The sequence below is a fragment of the Mytilus galloprovincialis genome, chromosome 7, assembly GCF_965363235.1.
Source record: "Mytilus galloprovincialis chromosome 7, xbMytGall1.hap1.1, whole genome shotgun sequence".
NCBI lineage: Eukaryota > Metazoa > Mollusca > Bivalvia > Mytilida > Mytilidae > Mytilus > Mytilus galloprovincialis.
The window spans coordinates 69656639-69679559 of NC_134844.1; the positions used below are offsets into that span (position 1 = coordinate 69656639).

Below are 22921 nucleotides of genomic sequence, written 5' to 3' on the forward strand. Positions count from 1 at the left end.
TTTGCTTAGAAAAATCACAAAATGACGAATGTAAAACAATTCAAACGAGAAAACTAACGGCCTCATTTATATGAAAAAAAAATGAACGAAAAACAAATATGTTACACATAAACAAACTACAAACAATGAATTACAGGCTCCTGACTTGGGACATGGACATACATATATAATGTGGCGGGGTTAAACATGTTAGCAGGATCCTCACCCTCCCCTAACCTGGGACAGAATAGTCTATATCTATACATTAGGCAAAAACAAACACAGCCAACGTCAACCAGTAACTAGCATGGCTGATAACTGTAGCAGGTTAAAAATTATTCGATATACTTAAGATTTTCATATCTCAGGGAAAGATAACATGAGCCGTATTTGGCATAGCGTTTTGAAAAGATGGGTCATCATATCTCTTCAACTTTGTACTTGTTTGGTTTTCTCACTATTAAGATCTGAGCGTCACTAATGAATCTTATGCAGACGAAATACGCAGCTAGCATATTAAATTATAAACTTGGTACCTTTGATAACTATTAAGTTATGTTTGCGAACGATCAATAGTAGCCTTCGATAGTGGTGGAAAAATCATAACGTAGAACGTTATGAATCACCTACTACAATGAATGTTAGAGTGTTTTAAAATTATGAAATAGGAATATTATACTAATTATGAAATGTCACCATGAGTCAAAAGTCGGTCAAAAAAGCAATGCATATTTCACAGCTGATATACACTATACCGATACAAAAGTGTCCGAACATGGAGTTACAGTAACTCATATTATTTTAAAAACCTATAGAAAAAATATAAGGAAACAAAAAAGATTTAGATTTTAGACAAAAGTCGTTATTTATTTTATTTATCTTATTATTTATCACCAACGAAGAAAAATATTAGAATTCATTTATTCTGCCATCATTATTATTTTGTTTGTCGTTTGGCAAATCTAAGAATCGACGCATAGTGGATTAATGTTCGTTCGTTATTGTTAGCTGGTAACCCCAGACGAATATTAAAAATGAAATGAAAAAATCCCTACAAGGTTTTTATTACTATAATATAATAATCTTTTTTTGCAAAATAACACTGTTAGGATCTATGCAATACGTACAAACAATACAATTAAAAACAGTACAAAGGAATACAATATAACATAGTTTAAGTAATAGTCCAATCAACAAATGCATACACATTTACAAACTTGTCTAACATTGGTCTGCCCCCTCAGTTCTAAAGACTGCTTATGAAGACTTCAATATGACAAAAAAAAACAAACAGATTGGAGAAGCGGGGGTGAATTGATTTTAATTTACTAAATGCATCAAGATGTTATAAGAATGGTCCATAGTAATTTAGATAAGCAAATAAATTTGAAAGCAAATCTATCTTAATGTTACCATCGAAGATATGGAATTCGTCATCTAGGAAACCATATTTTTTACATGATGGTTGAGTTTTGGGAATATTTCTTTATCTACCAAATTCAACGCCAAGGGACTCATCACTATTTCTAAATTTTGACAGAAAATTTTTATGTACAACATTATTGCAATTCATATATTACTCACACTGACATCTAGTTTTGAATTTCTCATAAAGACAACCTTTTGACGAGGAATCCATTCGATTTATCATTTTTTTCATGAGAAACAAATGAACTCGTTTAGTTTTAAGAAGGTCAAAACCACATTATTAAAAAATGCATTCCAATACCAAACAACACTCTAATTCCAAGTTCGTCAAACTCAAAATATCACAAAGAGGAAGAGGAATGCAGATCTGTCATGTCTGCATCGATGTCTTCCAACGCGAATAGGAAATCTGACATTGATTTAATATCCTTTATGTTCAACTGTTCTCTGATTGTTTGATAGAAAGTATTGTGAGACTGAAAAAAAAAAAAAAAAAAAAAACATAATGTAAATATATGATATATACAAATGTAATATCTTTTTGATAAATATACAATGCTGTATTTTTATTAGTTCGAGGGTAAAAGAGATTTTATGAATTTTGACAGTCTCAAGCTTGTTCTTTGTATAGCACAAACAGGTATGGTATTTCACGATTCTTTTTAAGTTATGTCTCGTGTAACCCTCCAGGCCGAGTCACTTGACGAATTATTTGCGTTATCATCTCGAAATCCTTTCTTGGTAGTTACGGATACATTTCTGCATCATATGCATTTTAAAGCACCGTAATATATTAATCTATAATTAACGGAAGATATACAGTACACATAATATCAGACGATAGGTCAGTTATTCTTAGCATTACAAATATAACAATAGGAACCACAGCACTTTTCAGCTGTTCCAAATAAACACAGCTGCAATCATTACCGACTCCTCATGCTCCATCAAGTGTTTATTTGTAAAGTAGTAAAACATATCTTTAATTTAAAAAATCAAGGAGGTGTTTTTGCGAAAAATATAAATTTTGAGGCCAATATACCATCCCTTCTTTTCTCAAACCTTTCAGATATAAAGGGGGAAACTATAAAAAAAAAACTATATCATCTGAACTGCACTCGTGTCCACCTGTGATTTTTGTACAAATACGAGAGCATACCCGTGCAGGTCTGTATCGATATTTAGGACTTACAATTTGTGCCATATGTTTAAATAATTACATTAGATGTATATTTCATTTTATACGTGATTCTGATTGGCTACTCTGCCATCTCGCGTTATTCCTTAAGCAATTTCATTACACAATAAAATTTATTATTCATGATGGATGACACGAGCTCCCACAATAAAGTGCACGAGTAAATTAAAAAAAAACTTGATGAAAATTGTGCTTTTATGATCCTAGCTATACAATGTAATTATAATTATGGAATGCTTCTTTTTGTAACTTGATAGGGTTGTAAAAGAGTTGACTGTGTGCACCTTTTTAGACAAAATGTACTTCGGTCAACGCTTTTACACCCCAATGAAGTTACAAAAAGAAGCATTCAACTCTTATATAAAATACAAGTTTTCAATGAACTTATTTTTCTGTACAAACATGTTGTATTTTATTATAGCTACGCTATACTTTTTTTTTCTGATGAATCGATTAGCAAACAGAGACAATACACCAATGAGAAAAGATTTCACTTATAATGTTTAATTTTGACATTCCTTTTTTTTCTTCAGTTTACATATGTTCAATAATGTGGTCATTTTTATACATTTTCTGTTTACAAAACTTTTAATTTTTCGAAAAACTAAGGGTTTTGTTATCCCAGGCATGTATTGCCTTAGCCTTATTTGGTAAAATTTTTGGAATATTGGATTCTCAATGCTCTTCAACTTTGTAATTGTTTGGCTTTTTGAATATTTTGATATGAGCGTACTAAATTATAATCCTGGTACCTTTGATAACTATATACATTTTAAGCTTACCCTATGCTGAATCTAAATGTGTGTATTTCTTCGAAAAACTAAGGATTTTCTTATCCAAGGTATAGATTACCGAAGACGTATTTGGCACAACTTTTTGGAATTTTCGGTCCTATATGCTCTTCAACTTTGTTGTTGTTTTGCTTTATAACTTTTTTGATCTTAGCGTCACTGATGCGTTCTATGTAGACGAAACGCGCACCTGGCGTATTAGATTATAATCCTGATTCCTTTGATAACTGTTTACAGAACTAGAAAAACAATGTAACGATTGCACATTTAGCTGTTTTAATATCTTCGTTTCACCGATATACTTGTCTCAATTGTTCTTTTTTTCCCTCTCACAAAATAATAAGCTTTCCCGTATTATAAATAAAACACGATTACTCGTAACGCTAATCTGATCGCAAAAAAAACGCCATAATGTATCTTTTTACTATCAAGATTTAAAACAAAAATCAGAACTATTTGTAAATTTTTTCTGTAGCCATTAACTTGATAGTTCAACTTACCTGATTAGCAAGGAGCCGCAGAAATGCGATGTCTTTTCCTCTTAAACGCCCAAGCAGTTTTCTGAAATGTAAAGTGTGATAGATTTATAACAATTGCTATTGCGACCATTCTACACGTGTTCCAATAAAAAATGTGTGTCTTTTTCTATTATTTTTGTTCCGCCTTTGAAATAAAAACAAGCACTCATAAGAAAAGACAACTGATGCATTTTTAAATACCACGTTATGATTCTGCTAAAAGTAGGATTATTTTTAACATGAGGTGCCTAATTCATTACTTTCCATTTACTAATTTTGAACTTCGGAATGTAAATCACAAAACTAACGAAACGTGGGAATGAATTCATAAGTTTTTACATAAACCTAGATATGGTAGGAATTATCATAATTGAGCAACATGACACTTTTAGCAATTTGTGGTAAAACTTTAAAAGGATCAAAATCCTATGTGTTATTATATTTTAACAGTAACTGTAAATTACAGGCAATGTCACACTCTTGTTATGATATTGTAATTATTGTATTTATTTATGTTGGCCTAATTTGTGTTGTATGGCCTGATAGTTGTTTACAGAATAATCTTATAACTGTGCAGTTTAGAAATCACATGAACAATTACAGAATGATTGGAACTTTCCAGAATGATCCTAATAAAAGATGCGTTATATAAACTTCTACATTTTACTAGAAACTTCCATTGTAACTTTCTAGGATGTTCCAGTATAGATTGTTCTAGAATTTTCCTTGACAATTATATATATACCGACACTAAAATTAAACACTCACTCTTGGATTTGGACTTAGACATCGATAGACATTGATATTCATAGCATTTGGATTGACATTTTTAACTCTACAAACAACATCATACTGGATTTTGACCTTAGTAGTGAACGTAATATTCAGATTGGATTCCGAGAAGATTTCCGGATACAGATAAAGATAAAAGATTGGACTCATATTTTGACAGTTAAGTTAACAGTAATATTTGTGTAATACTTCTTGTAAACATTTGTATAATAAATCTTGTTAAATTTTATAATTGATTTGTGTCTTTTGTTGGCTACAATTTAAAGGCGATTTCTGGCCGTAACAGAAATTGGGGGCTCGTCCGGGAGACTGAAAATATCTTATTCAAAATTTGTTTAGTAATTTTTATTATAACTAGCCAACAAAATTCTACAAAATGGCATTTGATGCCGGTAATTTTTTTAAAACGCCAGACCTGGAGAGTTTTGATAATTTAAAGAAAGAGGAATTAGTGTTGCTTGCTAAACATCTGAAATTAGATTTTAGAGTATCTATGAGAAAACATATTATAAAAAATTTGGTTGTAGACAAATTAGTGGACGCAGAAATTTTAGGTGAAGAGGCTCTTGATCTTAAGGTCGAAAACGTTGACGCCTTTAAATTAAAACAGCTTGAATAAGAACATGAACTTAAGTTAAAAGAACTGGAAATGAAGGAGATGGAGAAAAATAAAAGTAAAGGAACTTGAAATGAAGGAAAGATTGGAAATGGATAAAAAAGAAAAAGAAGATGAATTTAAATTAAAAGAATTGGAAATGAGGGAAAGGCTAGAGATGGAGAAAATTAAAATTGAAATGGTCAAAGAAGAAAGCAACACTAAAGTCCAGTCGAAATCAGAATATTTTGATGCAGCAAAAAATATACGTTTGGTTCCCAAATTTTGTGAAAAAACAGTCGATAAATATTTTCCACAGTTTGAGAAAACTGCTCATAATTTGAATTGGCCAAGGCCATATTGGACTACAATGCTACAAAGTGTTTTTGAGGGTAAGGCCGCTGAAATATACTCCGCACTTCCATCAGAAAAAAGTTCCGATTATGACACTGTGAAACAAGAAGTTTTGAAAGCTTATGAGCTAGAACCAGAAGCATATAGACAGAAATTTAGATCTTATAAAAAGTTTGATTTGCAAACCTATGTGGAATTTGCTCGGGAAAAAGAAGATCTATTTGATAAATGGCTCACTTCAAAGAAAACAGATAACAATTTTGATAACCTAAGACAATAGATGTTATTAGAAGAATTCAAACAATGTGTTCATTTAGACTTAAAAACACATTTAGACGATAAAACTGTTGGGACAATACATGATGCAGCTGTAATTTCAGAGAATTATACCCTTTCACATAAAAGAAGTTTCAAGGGTCAAAATGTTAATACTTCAAGTGGGAATTACAAAAATCAAAGCACTGAGCGTACTGAAAGTAAGCCTATTGCACAGAATCAGAGTCAGTCCAGTTATAATATGTCTAGTCCAAAATTTGATACTTTTGAGAAGAAGTCACTGATTTGTGCTTATTGTAAGAAAAATGGTCACCTGATGGCTGATTGTTTTAGACTCCAGAAGAAGAATGAACGAGATAATAAGCAGAAGTCCAGTGCTTGTACGACACCTTATATTACCAGTACGTTGGAATGTCCTGTGAGTCAGGCTTTTAAGTCCAGTTTTTGTGATTACATGGAGGAATATAAACCCTTTATGTCTGATGGGTTTATTTCTATTGTTGATGATACCACTCTTCAGCCTATTAAGATTTTACGGGACACTGGAGCTTCTCAGTCTTTATTGTTAGAAGGTGTGTCACCTTTGTCCGAGAAGACTTCTGTTGGTGCCTCTGTTTTGTTACAAGGTGTAGTGTTGGGTTGTATAGATGTTCCTCTTCATCGTATTTATCTGAAGTCAGATTTGATAACTGGACCAGTTATTGTGGGTGTTCGTCCTAATCTCCCTGTTGAGGGTATTACATTATTGCTAGGAAATGATCTAGCTAGGAACAAAGTGGTTGCTGAACCAATTGTTACCAGTGAACCAGTGGTGGATGTTAAATCACCTGAAGATGATGCTGAATTGTATCCAGCTTCTGTTGTCACTAGGGCGATGGCTAGAAAACAACAAGATGAGGATTTGCAAGAAAACCAGTTTGATTACATGGACCTTTCTGACACTTTCCTAGCCGACATTGAAGGTCCTGGTAGCTCAGAAAAGGCCATAATAAGACCACCTAATGTTAACAAGAATGTAATTATGCCATGGCCAGACGTAAACAGCCATTCATTAGACAGAAAGAATTTATTCGAAGAACAAAATAAAGACCCTGAGGTTCTTCAGCTCAGCCAGAGGGCTCAACCACAGGAGGAAGCAGACAAAGTGGCTGAATGCTATTTCCATCAAGACGGCATTTTAATGAGGAAGTGGAGACCTCCTGATGCTACCCCAGAGGAGGAATGGAGAGTGATATACCAAGTGGTGGTGCCTAAAGTTTATAGGCAAGAAATTATTGGTCTTGCCCATGACACCCCCTTGGCTGGACATTTAGGTATAAGGAAGACTTGCCTTAAGATCTTGCAGCATTTCTACTGGCCCAGACTTTGAAATGATGTCGCAGAATACTGCAAATCTTGCCATATATGCCAGGTTGTTGGTAAGCCTAACCAGAAAATACCACCAGCACCACTTCTGCCTATTCCAGCCTTTGACGAACCTTTCAGCAGAGTTCTAATTGACTGCGTTGGACCTTTACCAAAGACCAAAACTGGAAATGCGTATTTATTGACAATCATGTGTACATCCACACGCTTTCCTGAGGCTATTCCGCTAAGAAATATCAAGACACCTACTATTGTCAAAGCTGTTATCAAATTTTTCACGTTAGTAGGACTTCCTAAGTCTATACAGTCCGACCAGGGATCAAATTTCATGTCAGGTCTATTTCAGCAAGTCGTGTACCAGTTAGGGATTGCTCAGTATAGATCAAGTGCGTACCATCCAGAATCTCAAGGTGCCTTAGAACGTTTTCATCAAACATTGAAGAACATGATTAGAACTTTTTGTCTTCAATTTGACAGAGACTGGGATGATGGAGTTCACTTTCTACTTTTTGCAGTTCGAGAGGCTGTTCAAGAATCCCTTGGATTTAGTCCCTTTGAGTTGGTATTTGGCCATACTGTAATGGGACCGTTAAAATTGATTAAGGAAAAGTGGCTTACTGAACATATTGACTTGAATCTTTTAGACTATGTATCTAGATTTAAAGAAAAATTGTATACTGCTTGTCAAATTGCTCAGAAAAACTTAAAAAAATGTACAGAACAAGATAAAAAATATGGTATGATAAAGATGCCAGGGACAGAGTTTTTGAGCCTGGTGATAGGGTACTTGTATTTTTGCCAGTCCCTGGACATCCTTTACAGGCTAAATATTGTGGTCCTTATACAATAGAGAGTAAAATCAATGATTTGAATTATATTGTAAAAACTCTAGGTCGGCGTAAACAAAACAGAGTGTGTCATATTAATATGTTAAAACCATATTTTGAGCGTACTAATGAATGTGAGAGTAAACCAGTTGTCACTTTAGGCATGGTTAAATTTGTGAACAATCATGACAAACCGGATGTAATTGAACCACCTTTTAGTTCTAAAACTATGGAAGAGACAGTTAGATTGAAAAATTCAGAAATTTTGTCAAATTTAGACTCAAAACTTGCACATCTGTCTTTTGATCATAGAGAAGAAATAAAAACTTTGGTATTTTCTTTTAAAAATCTTTTTCCAGATGTGCCAAACAAAACCACTGCTGTTTGTCATGATGTTGATGTAGGAGATGCTTCTCCAATTAAGCAACATCCTTACCGGCTCAATCCACTCAAACTTGAATCTATGAGAAAAGAAAAAAAAAAGTAAAATCACAAAAATACTGAACTTAGAGGAAGATCAATTGGAAAAGTCCATAATCACGTGGCTAAATCAAATAACAAAACGCATCAAAAACGAATGGACAAGAACTGTCATATTCCTGACTTGGTACAGGCATTTTCAAATGTAGAAAATGGTGGATTAAACCTGGTTCTATAGCGCTAACCCTCTCACTTTTGTAATGACAGTATATGCTTGACAATGATATTATTGAGCCGAGTAACAGTGAATAGAGCTCTCCTTGTCTCCTTGTGCCAAAACCAGATAAAACCTTTCGTTTCGTGACTGATTTAAGAAAAGTAAATTCAGTCTCAAAATCTGATTCCTATCCGATTCCAAGGATAGACGATTGTATTGACAACATTGGTCAAGCAAAATTTGTGAGCAAATTTAATTTGTTGAAAGGTTATTGGCAAGTTCCATTGACACAGAGAGCTCGTGAAATATCAGCTTTTGTTACACCAGATGGCTTATTTCAATATACTGTAATGCCGTTTGGCATGAAAAGTGCACCAGCTACATTTCAAAGAATGATCAATAATGTTATAAAAGATTTAAACTGTTGTTACGCTTATATTTAATGATCTAATTGTATGTAGTGATAGCTGGGAACAGCATTTAACACATTTGTATGATACTTTTGATAGATTGTCACAATCAAATTTGACTGTTTATCTTGGTAAAAGTTAATTTTGTCAGGCCACTGTTGATTATTTAGGGCATACAGTTGGCCAAGGTCAAGTGAAACCTATTATGGCTAAAGTGGAAGCCATTTCCAAATTTCCTCCTTCTACAAATAGAAAACAACTTATGAGATATTTAGGCATGATTGGATTTTACAGAAAATTTTGTTCAAATTTTGCTACTGTGGTTCAACCATTGACTCATCTTTTACGAAAAGATTCTAAATTTATCTGGAGTGAAAATTGTCAAAACGCTTTTGAAAATAGCAAATCACTTTTAATTCATAGTCCAGTTCTGATTACTCCAGACTTTGAAAAACAATTTAAATTTGCCGTTGATGCAAGCGATGTAGGAATTGGAGCTGTTTTATATCAAGAGACAGATAATAATGTTGAGAAACCTATATCATATTTTTCTAAGAAATTAGATAAACATCAGAAAAATTATTCAACTATTGAAAAAGAGTGTTTAGCAATGTTGTCAGCACTTCAACATTTTGATGTATATTTGAATCCCATCAGAGGTTGACTAGGTGGAGTTTATTTTTACAGGAATATGATGTAATTGTAAAACATATTAAGGGTAAAGATAATGTAATAGCAGATGCTTTATCCAGAGCTTATTAAAACACTTTGTATATACTATGTATTTTTGTTCATATTATTCATGATAAGTTTTTGTTACACTAAAACTTCTTTTAAGGGGGGAGGTGTCATGATATTGTAATTATTGTATTTATATATGTTGGCCTAATTTGTGTTGTATGGCCTGATAGTTGTTTACAGAATAATCTTAGAACTGTGCAGTTTAGAAATCACTTGAACAATTACAGAATGATTGGAACTTTCCAGAATGATCCTAATAAAAGATGCGTTATATAAACTTCTACATTTTACTAGAAACTTCCATTGTAACTTTCTAGGATGTTCCAGTATAGATTGTTCTAGAATTTTCCTTGACAATTATATATATATACCGACACTAAAATTAAACACTCACTCTTGGATTTGGACTTAGACATCGATAGACATTGATATTCATAGCATTTGGATTGACATTTTTAATTCTACAAACAACATCATACTGGATTTTGACCTTAGTAGTGAACGTAATATTCAGATTGGATTCCGAGAAGATTTCCGGATACAGATAAAGATAAAAGATTGGACTCATATTTTGACAGTTAAGTTAACAGTAATATTTGTGTAATACTTCTTGTAAACATTTGTATAATAAATCTTGTTAAATTTTATAATTGATTTGTGTCTTTTGTTGGCTACAATTTAAAGGCGATTTCTGGCCGTAACACTCTGAAAAATATTTTTTTAAAGTAAAAAGTTGTTGATGTTTTATAAAATTTGACATGTTTGAAGCATACATACATGTAGATAATGATTAAAAAGTAAAATCCCAAAAATACTGAACTCCGAAGAATTTTCAAAGCAAAATGTCCCTAATCAAATGGCAAAATCAAATGATAAAACAAATATTTGACAAAAACTGTTATTTTCCTGACTTGGTACAGGCATATTCAAATGCAGACAATGATGATGTTGATGTTTCTATTTACATTTCATCTGTTTAATAATCCAGGTTAATATTTTGTTAGAGAAATTTATTTATTATGTTTAGTGTACATGATATCTTCAAAATTATTGTATTGGTAAAACAAATGTAAGATATCGTTCTGAGTTATATACATATACAGGACTTTAAAGTTAAGACTAGTATACATTTAAGTTTAAGTTGGCTGCTTCTTAAATGATTGTTATTAGATGTTATGAACTTGCATGAAATAAAGTCTAGGTTTTTAATTTCTACTGGAATCATTCAACAAAACATTTATGGTTTGTTTTTTTCTGAACTTGAGAGTAACATAATGACCAAATAGACCAAATATCTTTAATGAGCATCATTCCCATTACAGTTTCACACTTAAGAGTATTATCCTTTTGCACTTTAGTGTGTTATACTATCGCACTTTAGCATTTGACGACATCGTACTTGTGAGTGTATCATCGCGTTTTAGCTTGGCTATCGCACTTGCAATCTTTTTATATATAAGTGTGACTATTTCATTCATATCGAGAAGTACATTCTGTCTTCGTGAAGACTATGTAACAAAATAGTCATTGAAAGATAACCACCTACTTTGGAAGGTTATTTTTGTCCAGCCATTTCTCAACCTCGGATGGCGTCCATTTTCTAACAATGTTTATTACATTGGACTGACCTTCCTTTGGTTTTGGAGCTGACATAACAGGTAACCCAGATTGCAAAATAGGCTGAAAAACATAAATACTATTTTGTATGACTTTTTTGTATCTTATAATGTAACGTATATTTGTAGATTATATTGTATTGTTGTGGAAAAAAATGAGGAACATAGTTAAAGATCACATTTTTTTAAAAGATATATTGGTTTGACAATTAAGAACTGTTATTCATCCTTTACAGCAATTCGTTACATAATCGGACATTTCCTATGGTTAATGGCTCTACTTTTATATTAGGGTAAATTATATTTTGTCATTATCTCTGGTGTAGTTAATCTTTACTTTCTACACTCGTTAAATGGCAATTCAAAAGACACTTATCTTTTGTTAAAGACCGTACGTCGACTGTAGACGTCCTTAATATTTTGTGTGGGTGGCTGGCTTTCTTAATGGCGTAAATATAACTAATTATATTGCCCATTCAGAAATATATTAAGCAATAAGTTGAGATGTTAATTTTGTATGTGTGAGTTGTATTTTTAATGACACATGTGATATGTAGTTAGCGACACCAAATGTCATAAGCATCAGAATAACCTCATAAAAGTACTATAACGTTGTTTAAAGTTTTGTATCATGTCAGTTAAATACAAATTATAAAAACTCTCAAGTTGTGATAGAAAAAGATATAATGTTTTTGTGATAAGAAATCTTTAAATCATATGCATAACGGTTCTACTGCCAAATGTCATTAAAAACCTAAAATATATGTACCTTCGCAGTTAATTTATCTACAAGTGCTGGTACCTCTACCAGCATATCTGTATTACTGTCCACAGCTTCCTGTACTTCCCGGATTAATTCATTGACTTTATCCCCATATTCATATTTCCCACTAAATTCAAAAAACTTTTTAGCACCAATAATAAACCCAAGCCAACCGTCAGCCTTGTAATCCTTTTCCATTTTCAATGGTATTATATTTTTCTTCAGTGTATACGCATATTCTGCCTCTGTAAAATTTACAAATTCATCTATTCATCTTATAAAACAAGTCCTTTGTATACCTGTATCAGAATTGTAGTACTATAACAGTTATTAAAATGTATCATTTCTTGGACATGAAGCTCAATTGTACAGTATGGCTATTGTTTTTAAATTTTAACATGTTTAAGTCCTATTGATTTTGTTCTGTCCAAATTTTTTTTCCTCCAATTAAATTGTTATCCTTCGCTGTTTGGTTATTACTCGAAATCCGCTTTGCTTTTTAGTATATGATATCGAACAGTTAATCCTTTTAAAAAAGACACTGTTTTTCCATTGTTAACCGAATACTTTTATCCGTAGGATGTTTTGATTGATTTTGAGTGAAGAGATATAGAAATTCCATATGATAATCGTTCCCCCTTGTGCCTTTAATATCAGTGATATGTATTTATAACTGATAAACAATAAGTGGTAAAGACTTATTGATTTGAGGTCATTTGTAAAATTGAACAAACTAATATAAAAGTCAAAGATCAAGGTCATATTCAAAATTTAGATTTTGACTTATTTTGAAATTGACAACATATGTTGTACTCATCTGTTAGTTTTTTGTTGAAATGGTACTTAATCATTGAGTTTTCTTTCACTCTTATGTTTATTATAATCTACGCTTATGATGATATAGCTCAGTAACAATATGGTATAAAGACCTAATTTATTTTGATTTAATGTCTATGGTTTATGACCTATACATAGAGGTTAATAGCACAGATAAGCTTACCGTTCTAGATTTTGACCATTGTTTTAACTTAATATGTATGCATACACTTGTGCATTGGACCATGACTATACCGATTCAGGAATATAACAAATGTTATATATGTGTGTGATGTCTTTGAGCTTTTTATTTTGTAATTCGATTAGGGAATTTCAGTTTTGAATTTTACTCGGAGTTCAGAATGTTTGTGATATTAATTTGTATGCATATATGATTAAGGTTCGAGACATTGTGCATTTAGCTGCATGCATATAACCTTGACAAAATCAGCCACTAATGACCTTGTGTAAATCGGAAGAAGCAATTTTTTGAGCAATTATTTAATGTGAAAGTATAAAGACCCATATATGTTTGGAATCAGTGTCAAGATAACTACTAAGTGATACCGACAGTAACATTGATCAGACCGAAAGAAACAAATGAATTCCTTCATTGCAAACAAAAATGGATATAAGGCATACATTTTAAAAAATCAACGTACAATAAGCTATCATTTTGCATTGAAAAATTACATTTGAAACTGAATTTTAATATTTTTCATATCGAATTATTGTAATTTAGGTGAAAAGACCTTCAACGTACTCTGAACAACTTGTTTTTTAATTCATTTTCATTTGCTATACACTTTAGACTATTACACGCCTGTGAAAATTAGATGCTTATGCTTACTGACTTTGTAATTCTTTTTTTAATGCGTTGAGACATTAAATAAGAACAATATAGTCACATATGAGCATTATAATCAAGACTATTTGTTGTAAAACTACTTCATTCAAAGTGTAAGATGAGGAGAAAATAAAAGTTCGAAATAGTGCGATAAACTTGATATTGTGTTTTTCGGATATATATAACATTAGGTCATTAGACTAGTATGAGTAGTAGTTTACAGTCCCCATGATTATGACCAAAGACTGATGTTTTACGATATTTGTTTGTAGAACCTCGATTGATAACAATACTTACCATTTCTACATGAATCACTGTTCTTATATTTGAATGAATAGCACATAAGAACTATATATGCTTCCTCTACAGCTTTAGCCATTGAGTCAATTGTTGACCCGTGCATATTATCTACGTCCATCCATACTCTGTGACCAATGTCCTTTAAACTATCACGTATCTTTAACACCTTATCCTGGTGTCCCCAGTTGTAGCTAATCATTATATGTCTGCTGTCACTAGGTAAAGGTTGAACTAAAGACGAAATATACAAAGGATAAAATATAACAAACGAGAAGCAATCCACCAAAGACCAATGAGTAATAGTGCAGACGTCACAAAAGAGAGAAAAAAATAATACTTTGCAGTGGGACTGTGCAACTGTAAAAGAGGGACGAAAGATACCTGGGAGAATCAATCATAGATAGAAAAATAACTGACAACGCAATGGATAAAAATAAAAAGACAAACAGACAAATAATAGTACAGAAGACACAACGTAGAAAACTAAAGACTAAGCAACACGAACCCCACCAAAAGCTAGGGGTGATCTCAGGTGTACCGGAAGGGTAAGCCGATCCTGCTCCTCATTTGGCACCCGTCGTGTTTCTTATGTTATAACAAATCCGGTTGGTCTCATTTGTTAAAAGGGAAAGGGGATTGGAGTAATTAGAAACATATCCGATATTATCTGTGAAACGGTTATTCCATAACGGTCAACCAACTCGTGATAGCGTCCGTAAAATTTACGAATGGGTGATTTCAACTTCACCATTTGGAACTCTTGGTTTAATAGCTTCCTTGTGAGTAGCAATCCTCTATCAAGGAAATCATAATAGGAAAAACAAGCACGGAAATATCGTATCAATTGGGAGATGTATACTTCGTATGCAGGAGCTGCTGGTATGTTGATACATAGAAATGAAAACTTTACAATTTGGAAGCTGAAATCATATCTTTTGTCGATAAGTTTTGTTTTCAACCGACCCTCATTGTCAATTTCTAGATGTAAGTCAAGATATGAGGCAGACTTAGTTGTGTCTGTAGTATCCTTTATCTCCAGTTCGATGGGACAGATTCGTTTAACATAGTCATCAAATTTTGTATTATTTAGTGAGAGAACATCATCTATATAGCGAAACGTAAAGTTAAAGGATATTGCTAACTTCTTAATTTTCTTCTAAAGAAGTTCCTGTATGAAGTCAGACTCATAATAATAAAAAAAAACAAGTTGAGAAGAAGAGGGGCACAATTGGTTCCCATTGGAATTCAGGCAGTCTGTTGAAAAACACGTCCTCTAAACGTAACAAATATGTTGTCAGTCAAGAAATCAAGCATCTAGATAATGTCAGTTTCAGATAATTTTTTGGGTTTGAATCAGAGTGGTTCTTTACAAATTAGGATCTATCCCTTCCCAAGACAAGATACTTGTAGCTACGTTCGCCGTTCTTTTTAATGAATCACAGTAATAGCAACTCTTTCAATTTGTCTTTTAGTTTGGATTGGGAATACTTAAACTGTAAAGTGTAGAAAAGTTAAATGTGTAAATACTATTGCAAGATGAGAAAGTCTAAGATTGTATGTACTGTAAAGATCTGATCTGATCTGATCTGGATTTGTTTAGTATCCACATCTGATATACAGTGATGGAAGATCCAGTTCTTCATCTTTGGTTAAAAGTCCAAAGGAACATACAACAGACCTATGCTTATCCAGGATGTCCTCTTTGGTAAGTGTAGTGAGGATATATGTTGAGTTTCAATTGAATTGTCAGCTCCTAATTCATTTATCAAGCAGTTTGTGTCATGATTTTAACACACAAAAACGATATTGTTGCGGGGACAACAACATATTTGTCGTGGAGGTAGGACAAGTGTTTTGAAACATTTGGGTCTTTAAAAATAGACGTAGCGTGGGTATTGATAGACCCATTAATTTTCGTAATTCGGATTTGTATTAACGACTTCGAGCTCACGGCCTTGATCCAGTCGGAAAGAGTATGTACGTTCTCTTTTTAAGTTTAGCCCATTGCCTAGCATAATCCTCGACTGAATCTATCCGTACTTTGCAGTTGTATTTCCAATTGATGGATTAAGGTTCATGAAATTTTCGGACCTTTAGATAACACTTTTCGTAGAGAAGTGTTTTTGACAATGTTTAAGTCTCCGGCAAAAACGTGGCCATCCGGATTATATGTGAATTGGTAAATAGCACAGGTGCAATCATAAGGTTTAGATTTGAATTCGTCAATGTTGAGATCCTGCAAAACGTGTTTGTAATTGAAAATTTTAGTTGCAATTGGTTTGGTATAGGTATAAGAAATAATTGGTACAGACTGATCTTTAAATAAGGAAGTATTTTCGACTGAACTAATTTTGGATGAAGGATATGGCCTAAGTGGATGCCATCGAGAAATCTATTGTCAAAGGAAAGGATATTTTCTCTTTTTCATCTTTCCCAATGCGAACTGGTTTGAAAAGTCTGTGACTTTCAATATCCGAAATGATAGCTGTAAGTTTGTATTGGTTTGAATGAGGGTTTGTAACAGGTTTCCAAACATAAATTTAACAGCGAATGAAGTTTTAAGAGGGGTAATGAATAAAGTTTCGTGCGAATGTGATGAATACCTTACGGCTTTTGTATAAATGGCGGCAAGTCATTCATAAAGACAAAATGCAGAGTAGGTGATGTATAATGATGATGACCATGACTGCGTCTACGTGGAGGAGTAGAGTTTAACATATTCATCACCTTTATCGAGCCGCAGTAAGGACTAGGTAAAATACCTACATCATCATTTTTGTCATTGCAACCATATGTTGCCGCAGTTCCCAATTATCGAATCCAGTAGTCCTCTGTTTGTCTAAGGACAGGCCTTGCAAGTTAGGATTGTTAGTCTTGTGGTATATCTTTTCGATAATACGAACTGTCATAGAAAAGAAGGAAAGATCAGACTGATTAAAATACTGGTTCAGGATGTCGTAAGCATTGAGGTTAATATCTGATATATGGCCGCCCATACGTTTGTTTAGCCATTGAACGAGTCAGTGCTTAGATGGTGATTTGAAACACAGCATGTATATCTTCAATGTTACATGGATATATTTACCAAATTTTAAGAATATATATATATACGAATCCCTCAACCATATCATTCTGCTAGGTCTCAGCTCATCATGTTATTGTGTAATAATACACCTTTGGGCTTTTTCAAATGATGTTTTTTGGATTTCGGATGAGGAAAATCGGTAACAGGGCTTCGGACATTAAACTAGGTTATTTCTTCTAGCTGGTTGACTTTGGAGAATTTAACTTATACAATGAGCCAGGTTTAGCAACCGACATTTCGTATAGCACAATTTTAATAAATGGTCCTTCCATTTATTTTCAAACACTGAACAACTAAGGGATAACACCCAAACACTAGTTCTCAATAAATATGTTAAAAATCTATGTACTTATATATTTTTTATTTCAATTTTATTGCTCCTTATGTATTGATACAAAGAGCAGAGGTGGATGCATGGTCTAAGTAGTTCAAATAAATTGTAATCACTAGCCAGTTAACACTGAGGTTGTGAGTTCAAACGCCCCCCTTTTCTCCTCTCTTCGTGCAGGGACACTTAACTCCGAAATGGTTTGACTAGGTTTGACAGTTTCAACTTTTGGTTTTCATCCGACTTCTTCACTCATAAAATCTGACAGCTATGTATTAGCACAAAAGTGGTACTTGATTAATCATTGGTTCGTACAGCACTGATTGTGATTGTACCAAGTAGCTTAATTTAAATGTGTAAAGCGTTTAAATATTATTTACCACTGCATCGATGCCGCTGATGGTTTCTTATTAGTTACCGGTGATATAACTTTGGCAAATAGTCAGTGTGTCGTTACCCAGGAAAATTTTAAAAACTACTTACAATTGTTTTTCGACGATATATAGTTTCTAATAAAATATATCAGCTTCTTCTGGTTGAATCTACCATTGATGGTTATTTTTTTTCTGCAGTATGTCGCTTTGTCAGTATGTATACATTGTAAATCATTTGTTTTCAATGTTCCATTTTTACCGTTTAGCTGCATCCAAGTTCATATTGTTAATCTGCTATAAGAGGTATCTGGATATAAAACTATCCAAATCCAATACCAAATTAATGCAGGATGAATTTTATTTTTAATGTTTAATTAAAATCAAACATGTATCCCATCCAATTAGTTTTGATAAGAAAAAAGCTCATCAGATTTAGATTAAGAAATCCACCAATGTTTGAAAAGGGGCATATGTCACATTAACCAAACATTTGTTGTGTGTTTGTCAAATCGTTGTTTAAATGCTAACTAAATAATTATATATTTACAGCTGTTTTGTTGGTCTTTTATCGTCCACAAAGCTTGTTTGCTGATTTCTTTAACTTCTTCATCTGATGATTGAGATTTTTTTTCCAACGTCTCTATCACATTCCATGTTTTTTTCTCAATCATCTCTTTTTTGTTCTGTTTATCAAAAGACAATGTCCAAATAGCGCGAGCTGCCTCTGTAGAAAAAAAATATATCTTAAATAACCAAGCTACATCTTTCCAACAAATAATGAAACATTTAATCAAGCAAATGCAATATGTGATGCCTTAATCAGCTATTACGTTAATTATAACGCATATTGTTAAATCATTTGTAAATTGTTGGATAATGTCAATCCAGTTGTCAGAATATAAAATGAGATATAAGTTAAAAAGAAATGTAATCAATTTATTTGTCATCAAATCAGACTTAATTGTTCTAACTAACCACGTTGTTCTTCTATGTTTCCGCTATTGTGAATTTTCACAAGAAGAGGAACTGCTCCATGCGTTACTACTGTTCTTTTATTGTTATCATTTCTTGCCACTTGATGCACAACTGTTAAAACAAAGCAATATCGTACCAAAAACTGAATACGATTTAGGTGCATACGATACTATATATATATTGAAATATTAGGATTTCTAGTTACATATAGTAATATAGTTGTGAACACATAAAACAAAGTGTTACTATCATTATCTTTTTATCATTTACGCTTTAAGAAAAATATCCAGTGTCACTTTAAAATTATTGTCTAAGGCTAATAAGAATGTATGAATCCAAATCAAACAAAAAATGTATGGGCATATTCTAAGAAAACTAACAAATCTTAAGCATCTTGTTTCTGGTATTATTCATATTTTTGTCATTAATTACTAAAACCATTGCAGGTTCACTATGTCATTAAAAGAAAGAAATTTACTAAAATAGAATTACACTTTTCTTGTTATTCATATAAAATGGAAAAATAATTCATACAGAAGAATTCAATATAACTTATGGCAAACAACGGTGCATTCATTTTTATTAAACATGTTTTGAAAAAAAGAGGAAATGTCAGCTTTTTTTTTAAACGAAACACAGTTTAGGGATCTGCTCACTTATATTTATTATACTATACTAAAAACAACTCATTCTTTACATGAAAAATAAAACGTTAAATGGCGGGGCATGATTTTTATTCTAAAACAAACTAGTTGCAGTTTTTACCAACGGAAATACATGTTGTAATATTTTTACTTTTATATGAATCCCATTTAGTAAAAAATAACCAATCTACAAAAGTCAAAACGCATGATCGTTAATGAAGGGGAACTAATTTCTTAAAATAATGATGAATGAAAATTCCTGATGTAATAAAGCCGGACACAATTTTTTTAGGTATATTGTTTTGCTTTTATTTATAATGGTTTATGAAGAAACAACCCGTATCGATGTATTTGTTTTTATGCAGCTGAGAGTTCTGAAATGCGATGAAAATAAACAAAATATTTAAGAATAGAAAATAGAACCAGGAAACAACCCGACTAGAGACCAGAAAACATACAAATACTGATATTCTCTTCAAAGCAGCAATTAATTCTAGCACGCCCCCTGATAATAAGTCACACTACATCTACAAGGTTAGCTCAAAAGACGCGACAGTTATCTCCGAAACAGACAAATGAAAAAAAAATAAAAAAAGTACATGGCTTACAATACCTAGAAGCCTTGGGACTGGCGCAAATATTCGACAAATTGAAAAATTTCAGGGAGATCTCAAGCCATTGTGAAAAAAAACCCAGAAAATGCACAATAAAGCTCTTGTCTTACATAAGTTCAAATTCAATTTAAGAATTGGTAACAAAAGGATATACGAAAAATGACTTGATTGAAAAAAAATAGAAAGACTTTTAGCAAATAATGACATGCAAATAGTAGACATCAATAATAATGATTGAAATAATATCATGAATATGTCTGATTCCCATTAAATATATGCGAATTAGACCCACGAAAGGGCATTATTCATTATTTGTAAGGGCAAAATCTTAATTAAGCTCAACAGGATATATCTCTTTAGTTTAATTGCTGAAATTGTCAATATTGAGAACCAATATGCCAACCAAATATTGTATCAGATGGTATTTTGATGTATCTTTATTGATCTTTAACAAACATTGCGAATCGTTACATTGCACATGGTGTTCAGTTAGTCCTTATTGTAATTCCGATACATTGAGGAATACAACTGTGATCTAGTAAACGTATAATTATCTTATCAAATCAGGTCTAGTTAACATATTTTATTTATTTGTAGTTACTATAAAATTACCTAAACGATTTTAAACATATATATTTACACTTTGACTTTTTAAATGTCCATTAGAAAGTATGTTGTTTTTCCACCTACGAAATAGGCTTTAAAATTAGGAAGCAACATGGACGAACAATCAGAACGTTGAACAGATTCAAAAGCAACAATATTTGCGTTTAATTTATGGAGTACTTCAAACAAATTGTTGACACCCAAAGGCAGTTTGATATAATTTTAAAATTAGGCGACACTGGTATTCTAGGTCAACCTTAGATATGCTATTTGAAATGTGTGTATATTTAATTGTACCTACTTCTTGCTAATTCCATGAGAGACCATCCATCCTCAGTTCTATCATCCGTTTCTAAAGCCTTCGAAATCGTCAACATTAAAAATTCAATGACATCACCATTGCTTTTTATGATCTCACTTTCAGATTCGTTCACTAAATCAGCAAGGGTTGCTAAACATAGCAGTCGAATTGTATTATCTTTCGATTCCAAATATGGTTTCATAGCCTCAATGCAGTTAACATCTCGAACTTTCGGAACGTTGTCCTCAAACATCGTAATATTATGAAGTACAGTGCAGAGTGTATCAAGAATGTCAGATCCTTCTACTGACTTCAATAATATAGTATATTAATAAATATAAATAATTTGTCATTTAATAACGACAACTTAAAAAATTATAAGGCTGGAAATAGTATCAATATTGTAGAAATAATGTGTTATTGAAATAGATATAAAGACTGTATGAGTTTTGGCTCACTATAAAAGGCCATACTGTGACCAAAGATTGCATAAAGCTAAATCCGTTTTCCTCTGGTCGTATTCATATCCCATTGTACCACTAAATATAATTCATTTATGATTGTTTTCAGTGTATGAAAATATTACGACGCAAATATAAGAAAATCTAGTTAACATATCTAAAATATTTACATAAGGCCTTTTTTTTGTTATTTAGGATGAGACACTCTTATAATGAAACTTACAAATATAGTATTATTCTATGAAAAGCTAAGACAAAATCAACAATCAGACGTAAGAAGGATTTAAATTTGACGTCACCGAATTAAACTTACGACAAAATGTGTACTAATAAGTGTAAAAAAAGATTGCCACATATCTACTTAACGATCAATGGCACATTGGATCATCTTCGGTGTTCGGTGGAGTATGAAGTTCTGATTAGTCTGTATTCTTGTATATCATGTTTATTGTTGTTTTTAGCTTGTTTTTGTTTTCGTCTTTGTTTACATGATATTCTCAGTTTGTCTTCAACTTATGAGTTAGAACGGCCAATTGGTACAACGTATTGTCCATATCTTTTTTGGAACATGTCATTGTATTTCTGTTTTGTATAAGTGCTAATAGAGGATTGATTAAATTAATCTAGTTGTACCCCTTGATTTGCCAAAAAAATAAAGCATTTCATTCTACCGTTACCTTCATGTCAATTTCACTAAAATGAGGAATAGTCCACTGTTGTAGCTTTTTGGTCACTGTACGAAGAAAATTACTTTGCTTTGAAATAATGCTACTCATATCATCATTGTTGTCAGAACAGTTCACCAAAACGAACAGCATGGTAGTCAGAGGTTCAATATGTTGTGTTGGAATCCCAGGATACTCAGAGCTACTACCAGATTCTAATATTTCAGCACATATGTTACAAAAGATAACAACTGTCTGGTGCTCTTTACAGTTCTTTGTAAGTATTTCCAAGATGTGTGACTGTTCACTTCTAGGCTCGTAATCACCGATATTCTCAAAGTGAGCACACAAAGATGCGGCAGCCTTCTGAAACTCCATAGTAACGAAACCATCTTTTGTTCTTTCTCCATATTTTCTTTCAATTACAAGAATATCAGTTTTGGCTATGTTAAAATCAAAAGGGGGACTCAATGTTTCCTGGGTAGTTAACACATTATCTTTACTGCTCGATACAGCTTCGGCCAAACGCACTTCTTCTGTTTGTCTCTGTTTTGTTGTGCTTCTTGTAATCCCTGAAGATTCTGTTGTGGCTAAAGACAGTATAACGTTGTCATT

The 22921-nt window shown here is 32.5% G+C and overlaps 1 protein-coding gene across 1 annotated transcript; it reads right to left on the reverse strand.

Annotated features, from left to right (window-relative positions):
• Nucleotides 1-999: 999 nt before the first annotated feature.
• Nucleotides 1000-22921, reverse strand: LOC143081913 (uncharacterized). The gene is made up of 9 exons (XM_076257559.1): nt 22319-22921; nt 21181-21490; nt 19016-19126; nt 18588-18764; nt 14251-14484; nt 12297-12535; nt 11458-11591; nt 3897-3957; nt 1000-1883 (listed from the first exon to the last, which is right to left on the reverse strand). Exons 1-9 carry the CDS (start codon nt 22682-22684, stop codon nt 1749-1751), a joined length of 1767 nt encoding a protein of 588 aa, XP_076113674.1. The 5' UTR covers nt 22685-22921; the 3' UTR covers nt 1000-1748.